This window comes from Erinaceus europaeus, chromosome 4 (genome assembly GCF_950295315.1).
Source record: "Erinaceus europaeus chromosome 4, mEriEur2.1, whole genome shotgun sequence".
In the NCBI taxonomy this organism is placed as follows: Eukaryota; Metazoa; Chordata; class Mammalia; order Eulipotyphla; family Erinaceidae; genus Erinaceus; species Erinaceus europaeus.
The window spans coordinates 55,627,820-55,645,683 of NC_080165.1; the positions used below are offsets into that span (position 1 = coordinate 55,627,820).

Consider the following 17,864-nt stretch of genomic DNA (forward strand, 5'->3'; position numbering starts at 1 on the left):
GTTATATTGGCTTTTGCACAAGGATAGTCTTTGGTTAGCAAAGTGCTCCTGAACTGGGATATATATATATATATATATATATATTAGAGTTCTGTGCTTCCCTAAGTGTACTGAACATATATTTATCCTAGGATCCCTAGGGATATGTGTATGAAGACTTTCTTTTTTTTTAAAAATTTTTCTTTACCTTTATTTGCTGAATAGAGACTGTCAGAAATTGAGAGGGAAGGGGGTGATAGAGAGGAAGAGAGACACCTGCAGCCCTGCTTCACCACTTGTGAAGCTTTCCCCCCTGCAGATAGGGACCAGAGGGCTCGAACCTAGGTCCCTGTGCACTGTAACATGTGCGCTCAATCAGGTGCTCCACCACCCGGCCCCGTATATGAAGTTCTTACAGGAGACATCTTACAGAGACATCCCCATATTCAGCCAATGGCAAATGAAAGAGTGACTTTGAGATATTTCCATTGGCCACTGTGTTATTCCTACAGAGGAGGGATGACAAATACTGCTCTGCTGTCAAGTTGCATTTCCTGTCTCAAGTCCTGCTGTGTAAATTAGTGCCAGATGAGGACTCTGCTAATCTTGTGGGTGTCCATTTCACTGATGTTAAAAGAACATCCCTCTGATCAGACTTCCCTGGACAGACAACCCCACCAATATGTCCTGGAGCTCTGCTTCCCCAGAGCCCTGCCCCTCTAGGGAAAGAGAGAGGCAGTCTGGGAGTATGGATGACCTGTCGATGCCCATGTTCAGCGGGGAAGCAATTACAGAAGCCAGACCTTCCACCTTCTGCATCCCACAATGACCTTGGGTCCATATTCCCAGAGGGATAAAGAATAGGAAGGCTATCAAGGGAGGGGATGGGGTACGGATGGTGGTGGGAACTGTTTGGAGTTGTACCCCTCTTATCCTATGGTTTAGTCAATGTTTCCTTTTTTTTTTTTTCCTCCAGGGTTATTGCTGGGCTCGGTGCCTGCACCATGAATCCACCGCTCCTGGAGGCCATTTTTTTCCCCTTTTTGTTGCCCTAGTTGTTGCAGCCTCGTTGCAGTTATTATTGCCATTGTTGACGTTGCTTTGTTGTTGGATAGGACAGAGAGAAATGGAGAGAGGAGGGGAAGACAGAGAGAGGGGAGAGAAAGACAGACACCTGCAGACCTGCTTCACCGCCCATGAAGCGACTTCCCTGCAGGTAGGGGGCCGGGGGCTCAACCGGGATCCTTACGCGGGTCCCTGCGCTTTGCACCACGTGCGCTTAACCCACTGCACCACCGCCCGACCCCCAGTGTTTCCTTTTTATAAATAAAAAACATTTAAAAAAATTCAAAAAGAACATCCATCCTCCCAGTGGATGTCGCAGTAACTCTCTTCTGCACAGCTCCTTACTTCATAAGAACTATGATGAAAAATATCTTTTTTCCTTTTTCTGATACATAAACCCCACGGGGGGAGTTCGGGGGGGGGGGAAAAGATTTTCCTATGTACAAAAGCTAGAAAGTCACGGACTGGGAAAAAAGTTCAGACTCTGTAGGCATGGGGTCATAAATTCAGTCCTTGACACCACACGAGTCATAGAGATGCTTCTGCTTTCTTTCTCATTAATAAAAATAAGTCTTTGCAAAAGAATCAAAGGTTGGTTTACTAGTTCTGGATATCCTGAGCTATGAAATAAAGATATACTAGAAATCTAGGTATTCTGAAAAAATAATTTAATATTTTCTTTGACTGTGTCTGTGTTAAAAAAGTTCCCTTGAGGGGCCAGCAATGGCTTACCACTGGAGCGCACACATTACCACAGTCAAGGACTTGGGTTCAAGGCACCAGTCACTACCTGCACATGCGAAGCTTCACAGGTTTTTAAGCTATCTCTCTATTCCCTTTCAAGATATCTCTGTCCTACCAGGTGAAAAAAAGAAAAAAAGACAAGGGGGAAAAGTGGCTGCCAAGAGTGTTGGATTCATTGTGTAGGCACCAAGACGCAGTGGCCAGAAAAAAGTACCCTTGATCCTGGACAATACCTAGGCTCTTATCCTCTTTGTAAAAGTCAATAAATTTCTGGATAGATGATAATTTATTTTGTTTCTTTAGTTTTCCTATTTTTTTTCTCTCCATTTTTCCAACTTTTAAATTGTGACTTAGTGTACTTTCACTTCTCTCTTTCTTACCTTTGTTTATTGACCACCATTGGAACATTGCTTAGACCCCCAAACAATAATGCATGTGAGAGTGTGACACACTGCAAGCTATTGCAGGAGTAGTGAACTAGATGTGATTATGGACAAATGTAGTAAGTACAAATCATATTTATTCTGTCAGATGAATACTAGGAAACCCCAAATTACATAACAAATTTAAAATAGAACGTTTTATTTATGTTGCAATTTCAGTAATACAGTGCATGAAGCTATAGTCATTTGCTATTTTTTAATGTAAGTATGAAACTACTGATAATTGTATCTTTAAGCCTATTTACTATTTATGAGATTTCTATGGAAAAATGCAGTAGGTTGGGGCCGGGTGGTGGCACACCTTGTTGAGCACCCGTATTACACTGCACAAGGACCTGGGTTCCAGCCACCAGCCTCTGCCCACAGGGGGAAAGTTTTTTGAGTGGTGAAGCAGTATTGCAGGTGTCTGTCTCTCTCTCTCTCTGTAGCTCCCCTCTCAATTTCTGGCTATTTCTATCCAATAAATAGATAATTAAAAATAAAGAAAAGGGAAAATGTAGTCGGCTAAGTTGCTAAGAGCTGAAATAACAGAACCCAATTGTTCTGATGAGAACTGTTCAAAGCAGTTAGAAACTAAAGCAAAACAAAGCAAAACAAAACAACCCCTACCAAAAACAACAAACAAAAAACCAAAACCCTTAAATTTGTGTTATTTTGCAAAATGAAGACAGATCCAATAATGAAAAAGTCTTTGCACAGAATGCATGTTCGGGTGCTGTGTTCAGAAATTTTATTACATATTAGTTTCAAGAGATAAATTATATAATTAAGTGGGAACCCAGTTCACAGATGAGATGGTAGCTTTTCCAGTTTGAATACTAGTTTCATGGTTCATAATTTTTTATTGTAGAACCTGGGTAAATCCAGCCTTTAAGAATCTGGGTGGGTGGGATAATGAGACAGCAATAACACTTGGTCCTAGAGTCTGTGGCCACCAATCATTGACATAAAAGTAAACTGATAGCTTAAGCATTATAAAAATTAAAAAGATATCATAGTTGAGACTTAAATTACTTACCAATAGTCTTTTGAGAAAGTTCTAAAAGCAAATAATAGAAAATAGAAAAAAGGTAAAAGAAATTAGTGGTGCTTTTAGGTTCCAGAGGTCATTAATGAACTTTTCCTACAAAGCATCTGTATCACTAAACCTGGCGTCTGCCTGAGTGGTGGGAATGATGATTTTCTTTCTAGAATGATAAAATAATCTAGTGTATCAAGGTATCCGCATGTAATGAATTCACTGAAAAGATAAGTAGCTGTCACCTCCTTTGGCCTATTTAAACCCCTGCGTAAGGTTGGAAATGACCCCCATACTCTATTTAATTCCCCCCCACTTTTTTTATATCTCACTTTGCTTTTAAACATCCTTTGTATAATGTTGATAAGTCACTGGAAACCTTCTACAAGAAATTTATTCTGTACTGTGTTGTTCATATTTAGTAGTGGAATCCAGTATATTTGCAGGGTTCTTAATTACTAGGTCAAAATTGCTAAGTAAAAAAAAAAATCAAGAAAATTTGGACACCAAATGCCTGAAATACCAGCACAGGATTCATTAAAGGATTGAGATACTGAAGGAAGTTAAAATGCTCCAGAGAGAATTAGACAACTCACTTACTGATGGGTCCCGTAGCTCCGGCTGAAAAATAAGAGGGGATAGCAGGAGAGATGTCAGTATGCTTCAGCATTGTGAAGGAACTATCAATCCTCTCATACTCATTCTAGATGGAATGTCATAAATGGAAACTTCAGGAAGATCAAGAATAGTTTGTATGGTAATCCTGGGTAGGCTCCTTGAAGCATAATTTAAGGACCTTTAGGAATGGAGGCCTCTTACTGTTTTCAGTATAATGGGTGCATTTTAAGAGATTTGGGGAAGGCTCACTACATACTAATGTGTGCTTCTACTTTTTTCTTACATTTCTCTCTCTCTCTCTCTTTAATTTTGTTAAGAACTTATTATTTATTTGAAAAGTGAATCTCCCCTTGTTAACTAAGCATTATAATTGCTACTAAGACTTTTCTTTAATTTTTATATGCTAACCTATTTCAGTCTTTCTAGTTCACACACACACACACACACACACACACACACACACACACACACACACAAACAGAATCTTCTTGGAAACTAATGGAAATGCTAGGGACTTGAGAAATATGACATCAGAAAACAGGTGATTATCAGTTCACTAGACCTTGTAAGACAGAAATCAAAGGAAACAAAACAGATATAAATGTTACTCACGAATAGGTGCTGTGAATTGCACTGAAATATGGAAAGGAGGAAAATCAGTGTGGTTTGATACTACAAGATTTCCCATAATAGAGAAACAAGCAAACTGTTTCCAACTTCTGTGAGAAATATAGTGGGAGGTGGGAGGATGGGGATACAGAACTTTGGTGGTGGGTGTGATGGGGAACTATACACTGTAATCTTATAATCTTGTAACATACTATTACTAACAAATAAAAATAAAAGGCACACATAGAAAAACTAAGAGCATCAAGATGTTCATAGAAAATAGTGTGAAAGCCTACAAGAACGATTTACTATAACAAAGGACAGTCAGCTACAGCTCTAAACCGAGATTATTAATATTCAACAATATTCAACAATATTCAACAAATAAACACTATAAGTGAAACATAAGAAAACTCATTTTTAAAAACTCTTTAAATTTTTTACTACCTTATTTACTTATTGTATAGACAGAGCCAGAATTTGAGAGGGAAGGGAGTTCTAGAGAGGAACTGCAGCCCTGCTTTACCACTTGTGAAGCTTTCCCCCTGCATGTGGGGACCAGGGGCTCAAACCTGGGCTCTTGTGCACTGTAACATGTGCGCTCAACCAGGTGCAACACCACCTGGCCCCAGAAAACTCATTTCTTAACGAAAAACCATATCTGTCAATTCTCAAATGTTACCTTAGAAAACATTTCTTTCTTTTTTTTATTCATGTTTTACATTTGACAGTAAATACAGTACTTTGTACATGCACAACATTTCCAAGTTTTTCATATAACAATACAACCCCACTAGGTCCTGTGTCACCCTTTTTGGACCTGTATTCTCCCCCCTCCTCACCCCAGAGTCTTTTACTTTGGTGTAACACGCCAATTCCAGTTCAGGTTCTACTTGTGTTTTCTCTTCTGATCTTTTTTTTCAACTTCTGCCTGAGAGTGAGATCATCCCATATTCATCCTTCTGTTTCTGACTTACTTCACTTAACGTGAATTTTTCAAGGAGAAAACATTTAAATAAACTCTCAGTATACTAAGAATAAAAAATATATCACACACCCAAACCACATCAGGTAGATAAAAAGTATATTCCAGACCAAAAATTTCAACCTATTAATGTTCCCAAGTCAGTTGGCCTCATTTTCACTTACTTCTTTGTTTAGAAGCCTTAACAGTCTTATTCAAATCACTAATGGTTCTTAGAAAATAAATAAAGAATTCTCATGCCGCTGATAATCTTTATTTTTTATTGTTATTTTTTAAAATGTATCTTTATTTATTTGATAGAGACAGCCAAAAACTGAGAGGGAAGAGGGTGACAGAGAGGGAGAGAGATAGAGAAACATCTGCAGCACTGCTTTACCACTTGCAAAGCTTTCCCTCTGCAGGTGGGGACTGGGGGCTTGAATCTGGGTCCTTGTGCACTGTAACATGTGCACTCAACTAGGTGCACCACCACCCGGCCCCACTGATAATCTTTATAAAGTACCTATGAAAGGCTGGTGAGCTTTGCGCAGTGGCAGTATCGTAGCCAATGAGTTTTATCTGGGGCGTGATTATTGCTAATTGAAAGGCTGGTGAAATAGCTCATCTGGTTAGCACACCTGGTATGACATGGATTTGAGTCCAGCCCTCACAGCATTGGAAGAAGTTTCAGAGCTGAGGTATCTATCCCTCTCCTCCCCATTGTGCTTTTTTTCTCTCTATCTGAAAAGGTGAAGCCCCAGAAACAGCAACAAAAAGAAACTGTGCAGCATCTCAACCTAAGACAGACAGACCTATCCCTGCAAGTCTACAGATAATTTTAGTATCATAACCTTTTGACCAGGTAAAACCATTCAATATTCACTCATGAGAAGTCTATGACATAGAAGAACATATAGAAATTGGATTGTCTTTTTCTTGGATTCAGTCCACCCTCTCTTTTCTCTATTCATCCCTCAGCTGTCTCAAAGAATTGAAATTTGTTAAGATACATAGGGTGTCCATTCCTTTATGTTTTTTTCTATTACTATTTTCTCCTTTGTCTTTATCATGCTTTTTTTTTTTTCTCCAAGAAATATCAGCTGTTCTTGCATCTCTTTCCACCTTTTAGGAATCAGTCTATTTTTGTCACAATTTAGTGATTATTTTTTCTGGCTATCATTTAAATATGAATTATTTGGGTTTCTCTTGTTTAACACTTAGTGACAATTCAAGATACTGTTTTTTCTGATAGCTTGAGTTGCAAGAGCTGTCAGGACATTCAATTATAATCATAATGAGAAACAGGGTTAGAATGAGGTAAAAGAGGGTCTCTGATCCCATGGAAAAACAAACTGCAAAAATCAGGAAACAGAAAAAAAACAAACTTACTTATGGGTCCAATAGCTCCAGCTGAAATAAGGGAAAACCAAAATAGAACTGATCAGAATAGCTCTTTTACATAGAGATACAATTTGCATTGAAATTATTTTTGAGAAAACAAAATATACAGATACCAGGAGTAAAATTTCCGTTTAACTAGATGAAAAATAAGACTTACCTTGGGGGTCCCCTGTTTACTACTGGGATATGACAGTTGGAGCTACAAGGAAGCAATGGTCCCAGTGTCTTCCCCAAAAGTGTCCTGTAAGTGGATTGCTTATGGCAGTGCCTTTCTGCTTATTGGGCTAACCTGAATTTGCTTCATTAGAATCTATAGCTCAATTTTCACATGTAAGTAGTGGGAATTTCTGTCTCTTGTGGACAACCTTGGTTTCTTTATTTAGCAGAGTAATATAGCCTGCAATGTCTTATAATAAAAATTGCTAGATAGATTCAAGACTTTCTTAGGATTGGCTAGTTGGTAAAGAGATTAAGGTACTAAACCCATATTTGGCAATAACAACTTTTTTTGGTACATATTTGCGTGCGTGTGCGCACACACACACACACATACACACACACATTCGTTATCTCTTAACTTTTGGAGGGTGTTTACCCTTGAGGTTGAAATTTATTTTAATGACATTTCTTGTATATAATCCAGAAAGAATAAAAATGTTATATGATTTGCTAGGAGCCTCAAGATTCAAATCATTCCTATTCTTTCTCTTACTTTCTAACTTGGTCTAGGTCCAGGAACTCAAGTTCTAAATATCCTTAGCAGGAATGGGCAGAAGCATGTTAACAGGGCTGGAGAGATAGCATAATGGCTATGCCTGAGGCACCAAAAGCCCCCCAGATTCAATGCCCAACACTGCCATGAGTCAGAGCTGAGCAGTGTTCTGGTAGAATAAGTACATAAATAAATAAGAATAGAAAGTCTTACTTATTGATGAAAAGGGGGGAGAAAAAGAGAATCAGTCTCACTCTGGTACATGATGCCAGGAATTATACTCAGAACCTTAGGCTCAATCTACCCTGCCAATTCCTGACCCACTAAATACATCTTTTTTTTTTTTTTTTTCTTTTGCCTCTAGGGTTATTGCTGGGGCTCACTGCCTGCTCTATAAATACACTGCTCCTGGTTGCCATAAGTATTTTTTTCCATTGTTGTTGTTGCTATTGCTGCTATCATTGTTGTTGGATAGGACAGAGAGAAACTGAGAGAGGAGGGGAAGACAGAGAGAGGGAGAGAAAGACACCTGCAGATCTGCTTCACCACTTGTGAAGCATCTCCCTGCAGGTGGGGAGCTGGAGGCTCGAACTGGGATCCTTGTACCTTGCATTATATGCATTACCATCTAGCCTCCCTAAATAAATCTTTAAGAGGGTTGAGGAGATTGCATAATGGCTATGTAAAAGACTTCCATGCCTGCAGTACCAGAGGTATCAGATTCAGTTCCCAGCAATACCATAAACCATAGCTGCGCAGTCCTCTGATAAAAGAAATAAAACAATTGGCATAGTTTAATGGTGGCGTTTTTGGACACTACCAGGCCACTCCATCATCTGGGGCCCTAGTCAGGGAATCCTGGGATTCCCACATAGACATGATGGGCTTAGACCTCTAACAGATCCCTCTCACCACTGTCATTGGTCATCTCCATCAGGAACAACATAATGGACCCCTCTGTGGGCCCCTATAGGACCTTGCCCTCAATGTGGATCAACAGTGGTAGGGAATGTTCCATTGTCTGAAGGTAGATTGAATCAGCATGCTTTGCCATTCAAGGAGGATGGCTCCTGCAATGAGTGCAGTCTAGAATGTTCCTAGCTATGATCACAGAGTGCAAGCACAGACCTACAGAGATGCAAAGGTTACAGGCTCCTGTGCTGAATATGGACCCCCAAATCAAATCGATGGAGTTTACAGTTAATAATATTTATATACTTTCCCCATATTTGGGAGCTAGTCTCTTCCCTGATCCAGTTTTCTAGTCCTATTCCCAACTCTGATCCCATCTTCCCAGACAATACCTTTATCCCACCTCCATGTTGGCTGTCGGGTTCAGGCAAAAATTAGTAAAGTCATGGGCCCCTTGGAATATACCTAAAATAGATTTACTAGCTTTTTCCAAAATGGAGACTCCACATCTCATCTGCTAGAGTCTTACCTATAGGTTTCTGATTATTAAACAATCTGCTCTGCTTTATATCTTAATGCTTTTTAGCCATCTAGTTGCATATGCTACTATGATGGCAACCTGACTTCCCTGGGCAGATGACCTCACCAATATACCCTGGAACCTCACCTCTCCAGACCCCTGTCCCATTAGGGAGAGATAGAAACAGACTGGGAGTATGGATCAACCTACTAGTGCCCATGTCCAGTGGAGAAGCAATTACATAAGCCAGACCTTCCACATTCTGCACCCCATAATGACCCTGGGCCCATGCTCCCAGAGGGATAAGCAGGAAAGCTTCCAATGGAGGCGATGGGATGCAGAGCTCTAGTGGTGAGAATTGTGTGGAATTGTACTCCTCTTATTCTATGGTCTTGTAGATCATCATTAAATCAATAATAATAAAAAGGAACTAAAACAAAACCAACAAAAGAAATATATTAAGAAAAATTAAACTTTGGTAATATCCTGTCACTGACTTTAAGGCTACTCTTCATGTCAAGATCTCAAGATGCCTGCCTCCATGGGTGGCCAACACTATATCGTTTCTTCTCCAAAACAGAAGATTCCGGGTGCATCTGGGTGACAAGTCTAGCAGATGGAGACTTGTCTCAAGTGGCCTCCCCCAGGGCTCTGTTCTGGCTCCTATGCTATTTAATATTTACATCAATGACCTCCCAGAAACTTCTTCAAGGAAGTTCATCTACGCCGATGACATGTGCTGTGCAACTCAGGCATCCAAGTTTGACATCCTCGAGGAAACACTCACGAAAGACATGTCTCTGATATCTGATTACTGTAAAAAATGGCGACTAATCCCTAGCACTGCAAAAACGGTATCATCTGTTTTCCATCTACATCATGCCTCGGCCTCGCGTGAGCTTAATGTGCAGCTTGGCGATACGAGAATCCGGCATGAAGCCCAGCCAGTCTATCTTGGCGTTACTCTCGATCGCACTCTGTCATTTCACAAACATCTCATAAAAACTGCAGCAAAGGTGGGCGCGAGGAATAACATCATTGCAAGACTGGCCAGCTCCTCATGGGGCGCGAGCGCTTCCACACTACGATCATCATCTCTGGCACTATGCTATTCCACTGCAGAATACTGTGCCCCAGGATGGTTCCGTAGCCCCCGTGTCCACTTGGTCGATTCCAAATTATATTCCTCCATGAGGATAATTTCTGGAACCATCCATTCCACCCTGGTTCCATGGCTGCCAGTTCTTAGCAACATCGCCCCGCCAGATATTCGTCGGGATGCGGCATCATCTAAGTTCATTTCCCACGTCTACGCTCGACCGGACCTGCCAATATACGCGGATATCTTCGCCCACCCTGTCCAACGCTTGACGTCTCATCATCCAATCTAGTCCCCTACGCCTACACTGAACTTCTCTGTTCCAGACTCTTGGAAACAGAGTTGGCAGTCAGCTGAGGTAAAGAACAAACACCTCATCACAGACCCCTGCAAGCGTCAACCCGGCTTTGACCTAGCACGTTATGATTGAGCCCTCCTCAATCGCTATCAAACAGGCCATGGCCGGTGCGCCGCTATGTTCCACCGCTGGGGAGCCAGAGACGACCTGAACTGCCCCTGAGGCTCCAGACAGACTATGACCCACACAGTCAACAACTGCCACCTCTCCAGATTCAAAGGAGGTCTTGAAACTTTACATCAGGCTCAACCTGATGCTGTTGACTGGCTATGGAAGAAGGGCAAATGCTAGAAGAATGTCAAGACTCCACAGGGGTGCAGGAAATGGCTAAACTTAGATAGAATATATATAGTTCATTGCCTTCCCTCCCCCTAGCCCCAGGAAATTGTAGTTTTGCAATTTAGGTTCTAGACTTTAAACTGAGATTCTGAATTTCCAACAAACTTTGTTGATTCTAATATACTAATAGGTCCTAGACCCCACTTTAAGCAGTGAACATTTAAACAATATCATTAGCAGCTACAACTCATTGCCCTCTTCCTATATGTGTTACTGGGATAAAAAAAAATTGTTTAATGAGAGAGATACAGAGAAAGGCACTCACATACACACACCCCAGAGGATTTATCAACTCTGATTTATGGTGGTGCTGGGGATTGAATTTGGGATCTTAGAGCCTCAGGCATGAAAATCTTTTGCATAACAATTATGCCGTCTCCCCAACCCTTTACTAGTGCATCCCCCCCTTACCCCCCTGCACTGATCATCACTGGTTTGTGGTGGTGCCCTGGGACTGAACCTGGGACTTCATAGCCTCAGACCAGAGAGTCTGTTTGCATAACCATTATGCTGTCTACTCCCCACCCCTGGCATTTAAGTGATGTGACTTCCTACCTTTTTAGCTAATATTTTTGTTCTTAATCCTTTTCCTTTTGCTGTTGACTTTGAAGAATATTTAAACTAACAGTACTTTCTGATAGAGTACCTACTTTATTAAGACAAGGATAATAAATAAAAGAGAAAAGGACTGACAATTTCTATAAGAGAGAACAAAAACATTCATGAATAAAAGTCTTACATATTCTAGTAGGGTAGTAAAGCAGGGTGAATGGCAATGAAATGGAACTTACTTATGGGTCCTGCAGTGCCTGCTAAAATACAAACACAAGTGAATTTGGAGAGAGTAAGATTGAAAGGTATACATCTAGGAGAGTTTCAGATTAAGCATTTTCTACATGACATATTTACATGGAAGTCAGTAAGAAGGAAAGTCTTCATCTCTGGTAAGATCATATTCTTTGCATTTATATTTTTTATTCTTAATTTTTACTATCTTCCTCTGTCAACCCCTTTTAATTTAAATGCATTACTTTTGTTAAGTGACTGCATTAACTCTTGATTTTTAAAAATTTTTAAATATTTATTTATTTATTTTCCCTTTTGTTGCCCTTGCTGTTTTTTATTGTTGTTGTAATATTGTTGTTGTTATTGATGTTGTCATTGTTAGATAAGACAGAGAAATGGAGAAAGGAGGGGAAGACAGAGAGGGGGAGAGAAAGATAGACACCTGCAGACCTGCTTCACTGCCTGTGAAGCGACTCCCCTGCAGGTGGGGAGCCAGCCGGGGGCTCGAACCGGGATCCTTGCACTTTGTACCATGTGGCCTTAACCCGCTCACTCTTGATTTTTTATTTTATTTTTAATTAGGTAAGAAGGTATGTGATTTTGTAGTTTTCATTTGCCAAATAGAAAATCATCACTTGGGCCCAGGTGGTGATGTACCTGGTTCGACACACATGCTACAATGCACAAGGACCTGGGTTCAAGCCCCCTAGCCCCAACCTGTAGGCGGAAAGATTTGAGAGAGGTAAAGCAGGGCTGCAGTTGTCTATCTCCTCCTTCCCTCTAGATTTCTAGCTGTCTCTACCCAATAAATAATTTAAAAAAATAAAGAAAGGAAAAAAGAAAATCATTTAGTTACTCAGGACCCTAAAACTATCAAAGAGAAAATCCTCTTTCTCCCCAACTATCCCTGACTTCCTCATTTATTACACTTGCTGGGAAATAAAAGCAAGTCTCTGCTCTGCCATATATTTATCTTAAGTAAACCTCCTCCCCTTCTTGAGGCTATCAGGATGTTGTGGAAAACAGGTGAACACAGAGTGCATACTCTTCGGATTCACCCCATGTAGACATTTTAATCTATGTTCCTGGTGGAGAATTGTCTTTCCTCTGTGATATGGAGACATAAAGCCTAAGACTGTATTTCCTTTGTGCTTGCTCTCCCTGCAATGAAGACAGTGGCTGTAGTTGCTACCCCTCCTCCCCATCCACATTCCTAAGCTAACAAACAGCAAAGGTGCTTAAAGGTAAAGATAACTAGGGAGGAATCCAGCTATCTAGGGACTGATACATACCAAGCACTAGGCCTCCCCTTCTCTGGCCATACCAAGGCCACAGATAAGAAGCATGTATAGCAATTACGTGAAAGATTGCCTTTTTCGGTTTCTGCTTACTTTGTAATAGTGAAATAAATCTGCTCTTTACACTCCTTTCAGGAGGAGGGACAGCAATAAAATTGTGGGTTTTTCCAAGGTGCAGGGAGAACTTCCTGAGTGATCTGGAGTCTCCTATACACCGGTGTAATAAACTCCTCTCTTTCACCAAGAACTGGCTCTAGTCTTGTGCTTTTGGGGATTATTTCTGCAACAAGAAAAAAAGTCAAGAAAAGTGTGTGTGTCCCCAGAACACTGCTCAACTCAGGTTTATGGTGGGGGATTGACTTTTATGCTATCTCTCCACCCTAAAAACTATTTGTTTTTAAGTAAATACCATCTCCTACAAAAGTTTGCTTCTGGACACCAACAGGTCTGAACATTCTGACAGAGAAAATCTTGCTTTTAGCAGTCTAACAACTGGAAATCTGTATCCCCTATCGCAGTGGTGATAATGATGATGAATGCTACTAGTAATAACTTTTTTTTCCTTCAGGGTTACCACTGGGGCTTGGTGCCAGCACTACAAATCCACTGCTCCTGGCAGCTATCCCCCCCCCCCCCATTTATAGGATAGGACAGAAAGAAATTGATAGAGGAGAGGAAGATAGGGGGAGAGAATGATAGATACCTGCAGACCTGCTTCACAGCTTATGAAGCTGTGTCCCTTTAGTTGGGGAGCTGGGGGCTTGAGCCTGGATCCTTGCTTGGGTCCTTGCGCTTCATACTACGTGGGGTTAACTGGGTGTGTCACTGCTCTGCCCTCTCACTTTCTCTATAATAAGTACTGTTTTGGGGACCAATTGGTGCCATGACCAGTTGAGTGTGTAGGATACTAAGCACAAAGACCAGGGTTCAAGCCACTTGCCTCCACCTATAATGGAAAGTTTCATGAGTAGTTAAGCAGTTCTGCAGCTCTCTCTCTCTCCCTCCTTATTTTCCCCTTCCCTAATGATTTCTTCCTCTATTAAATAAATAAAAAATGTTTTTTAAGTACTGCTTTGATTTTCTGTGCTGGAGTGAATGACTTTTTGCTTACACAATTTGACTCAAATTCTTCACACTGGTAATGTAAAAGGAAAATAATAAACTAGTTGTTCAGTAAAAAGTGCCTTCTCATCCCTGTCCCTGTCCTCAATAGAAGAAAAATCTACTATAAAAAACAAAACAAACAAAAATTACCAAGAATTGAATTGAGAAATAGGGGAAACTTACCTAAAGGTTCTGCAGTTGCTTTCATGCCTTTTGTATCACCTGTGATGAAAATCAACAAATATGACCTCCTTTAGATTTAGACTCTCAGCAAGCATAAAATAGACAATTCCATTCTCTCCAGGTGTGTGATACAGTCTTAGTTAAGATTAGCTTTGCTCTTCTTTTCATTCTATGACTGGCCTTTGAGCATTAATCTTGCAGTCTTTAAAATGGAAATTGTACTTCCCATCTTAAAACCAGCTGCAACAATGAATAGGAAAACTGAAAATTCTGTTATTTTTTTAAAACGTTTCCCCCCCCTTTTGTTGCCCTTGTTGTTTATTGTCGTCATTGTTGTTATTATTATTGTTGTTATTGCTGCCGTTGTTGTTGGATAGGGCAGAGAGAAACGGAAAGAGGCGGGGAAGACAGAGGGGGAGTGAAAGATAGACACCAGGAGACGTGCTTCACCGCCTGTGAAGGGGATCCCCTGCAGGTGGGGAGCTGGAACCAGGATTCTTGCCGTTCGCACCACATGCACTTAACCCGCAGCGCCACCGTCCTGCTCCCTAAAGTAATGATATTCTCTAGCAAAGTAGTAGTTTCCACTGCATTTAAGGTATTCTGTTGTATTTTACTTTTGTACCAATTTCTCTATTTTTCTCTTATTGTCTATTACTATTTGAAAAGTTATAAATGCTGGTCAGAACAGTTAAAACATTTCATTGTTTTTTTTTTTTTGGTATGCTAATCAGTGTATTTTATGCCCTTTGAAGAGCCAGTGAGATTGTTAGCAATCTCGAGCCCTGTTTCAGTGTTTAAGATTTCAAGTTTCCTTAAATAAGCCACTCACTCAATGAGTGAATAATAAAGCTTAGTATTTATTTGTAGCAATGCCAATGCCTCCCACATGCGTGATTCTAGCACTCCTGGATGATTTTTTTTTTATCTTAAGGAGAGTGAGAGAGGCACCATAGCACCAGACCCTCCCCCCCCATTATGACAGTCCTATGTGGTGCCAGGGTTCCAACCTGGACCAGGAATATGGTCAAACATTCTACCAGATAACTGACTTCTAGTTCTTAACTTTACTTCTGAAATAAATAAACTTTCCAATAAGATTTCAAAGGTTTTTATTTATGTATGAAATCATGACTTAGATCTTTAGAACTTACTTTGGTCTTTTATTTTCCTGTTTTAGAGCTTTTCACTGAAGTGTTTCCTCTCTATTCCTTTCTCTCCTATGCTCACCTGACCTACCTGTTTCAATACTTTTTTCTTTACATACTTCCATTATCCTTGTTGATTATTCATTAAGTGCTGAAATATTGTTTGAAAATTATAATTATCACTTCAATTAATCTCTTTTCTCTAGTAATGCCATCTAATTCCTCTTATAATCCATGTTTTATTCTATTTAGATTTTCAGCTGGCTGTTAAAATCAGTTACTTAACTGATTAAAAAAAAGTTAGTGAGAGATTAACTTGTCTATATTCAGAGACTCAGGAAATAGGGCACTTGGAGTGCAAAGCCAGGCTGCCTGGCTCCAGAGTCTGAAATTTCTAAACAAGAGACCCTTTATATTCCTAAAACACTTTGTCAAACTTCATTTAAAAGTGATTTTTTTTTGTAAGTTTCAATTTATGGAGATATAATGCATATTTATGATTACAGAAGTGAATATGTTTTTTCCCCAAGTCCACAGTTAAGGTGAACAGCATACTTTTCCTCCTTTAGGAAAGCAGATGTAATGAAAGAATGACACCTATTGGGGCCAGGTGGTGGCGCACCTGGTTAAGTACACATTACAATGCACAAGGACCTAGGTTTGAACCCCTGGTCCCCACCTGCAGGGGGAAGCATTGTGAGTGGTGAAGCATGGCTGCAGGTGTCTCTCTGTCTGTCTTCCTTTCTATCATCCATTTTCCCCTTTGATTTCTGGCTGTCTCTATCCAATAAATAAAAATTTAAAAAATTTAGAAGAATGGCAGCTGTCTGTTTTTTAAAGAGAAGAAGAAATGAAAGAAAAAAAAGATACAGAAAAGAATATGATGGAATTTGAATGAAAGCTTCAAGAGATGTCCCATCGTCTTAGCAAGGGAGAAATGGAGACTGGTGAGGATAATATAGGTGAGAGAAATAATGAAAAGGAAGATGGGGAATAAGGACTCAAGCCCTGCTGATCTGATGAAACAGGGAGCAGATAAGACAGGGAAAAGTCCTCTGTCTACTATAGGAACCCCATATAGCAGATTTTGAAATGAGAAGAAAACTTACTCACAGATCCATGGAGAGAAAGGGCAACTAGAGAACAATAAGAAATACTCAAATTATTCCTTGAGTTAATAGTTAAATAATTCTCATTCCCCAAGAACTTTTTCCAGAAATTGTGCCCTCTCTCATTCATTTCCCAGCAGACACATAGGTTACCAGATCTGCAGTGTGCAGCTTCTAATGAGAGTAACACAGTAACAGAAGCCCCACTATAATCAGTGTAGAAAGGCCACATGTTGAAGGCTAAATTGTTATGTGAATTTTTTTTTTTTTTTAATCAGAGCACTGTCACCACTGGTTTTTAGTGGTGTTGGGGATTAGACCTGGGATCCTGAAGTCTCAGGTTTAAGAAGTGGTTTGCTCTGTCTCCAGCCTGTTATTTTATAAATTTGATAATCCCCATCCTATTTTGCACCCAAGCCCACTTTCCTGCCTGTGACTTTACTTAGCAAATCCCTAATACTACAGGGTTTAAAACAAAGGAATAGACAAAGTCTTATGAAAATAAACAGAACTCTAGTGGGGAGCCTTGAACCCATCTTATACATGGTAGTTTGTATGTTCTGTTGGGTGCACCACTGCTTAGCCCCTTGGTTCTTTAGTTATGTATAATTTTAAACTTCACTCATCTATTGTCATAAGCAAAATTAAAGGAGCATATTAGTGTCAGAATGATTTTGACTTTTTTTTTTTAAAACAAAGCAGTACAACAGTTATGTCAGTCACAGAAACCCCACAAACTAATTCACCCTGACTTTTTCAATTATATATTTAAAATCGAAATATTAATTTTATATATGCACAATTCCCAAGGTACACACTTTATTAAAAATAAACTTTGAATTTGGAAATTAAATATATTTAATAGTATCTTGAGTTAGTTGGACAAGCATAGAAGTTGATGTACAAAGACCTGTGTTTATAATCTGTTTTATCTTTTACTAACTATTGATAAATGCACTTTGAAGTTAAATAAAGTCCTAGAACTTCAGTGTTCTCATCTGTAACATGTAAATGTGAACTCACTAAAAATGACTTAGTTTACAATTTTCTTCTAGTCCTCTATACCTACTCTTTTTAAAAAGTATTTATTTGATTTACTTATTTATTCCTTTTGTTGCCCTTGTAGTTATTATTGTTGTTGTTATTGTTGTCGTTGTTGGGTAGGACAGAGAGAAATGGAGAGAGGGGAAGACAGAGAGGCAGAGAGAAAGATAGAAACCTGCAGACCTGCTTCACCGCCTGTGAAGTGACTCCCTGCAGGTGGGGAGCCAGGGGCTCCAACCGGGACCCTTACGCTGGTCCATTCACGCTTTGCGCCACGTGTGCTTAACCCACTGAACTACCGCCCGACTCCCTCTACCTACTCTTTACCCTTTTCTCAGTCCTTTTGTTCTTCCTCTTCTCTAAGTCAAAGTGTCTGTTCATTGTTTTTGTCAAAATCACCATAGCCAATTA

The 17,864-nt window shown here is 39.9% G+C and overlaps 1 protein-coding gene and 1 pseudogene across 1 annotated transcript in view; one reads left to right on the forward strand and one right to left on the reverse strand.

Annotated features, from left to right (window-relative positions):
* Nucleotides 1-17,864, reverse strand: part of TSBP1 (testis expressed basic protein 1) — an 85,578-nt gene that overhangs the window by 46,907 nt on the left and 20,807 nt on the right. Inside the window, exons 11-16 of the mRNA XM_060190809.1 lie at nt 16,410-16,436; nt 14,153-14,191; nt 11,573-11,593; nt 6,830-6,850; nt 4,480-4,500; nt 3,250-3,270 (exon numbers count right to left, since the gene is read on the reverse strand). Coding sequence (XP_060046792.1) covers nt 3,250-3,270; nt 4,480-4,500; nt 6,830-6,850; nt 11,573-11,593; nt 14,153-14,191; nt 16,410-16,436 — 150 coding nt within the window. The remainder of the gene's footprint in view (nt 1-3,249; nt 3,271-4,479; nt 4,501-6,829; nt 6,851-11,572; nt 11,594-14,152; nt 14,192-16,409; nt 16,437-17,864) is intronic.
* LOC132538392 (U4 spliceosomal RNA) lies at nt 5,980-6,102 on the forward strand (annotated as a pseudogene).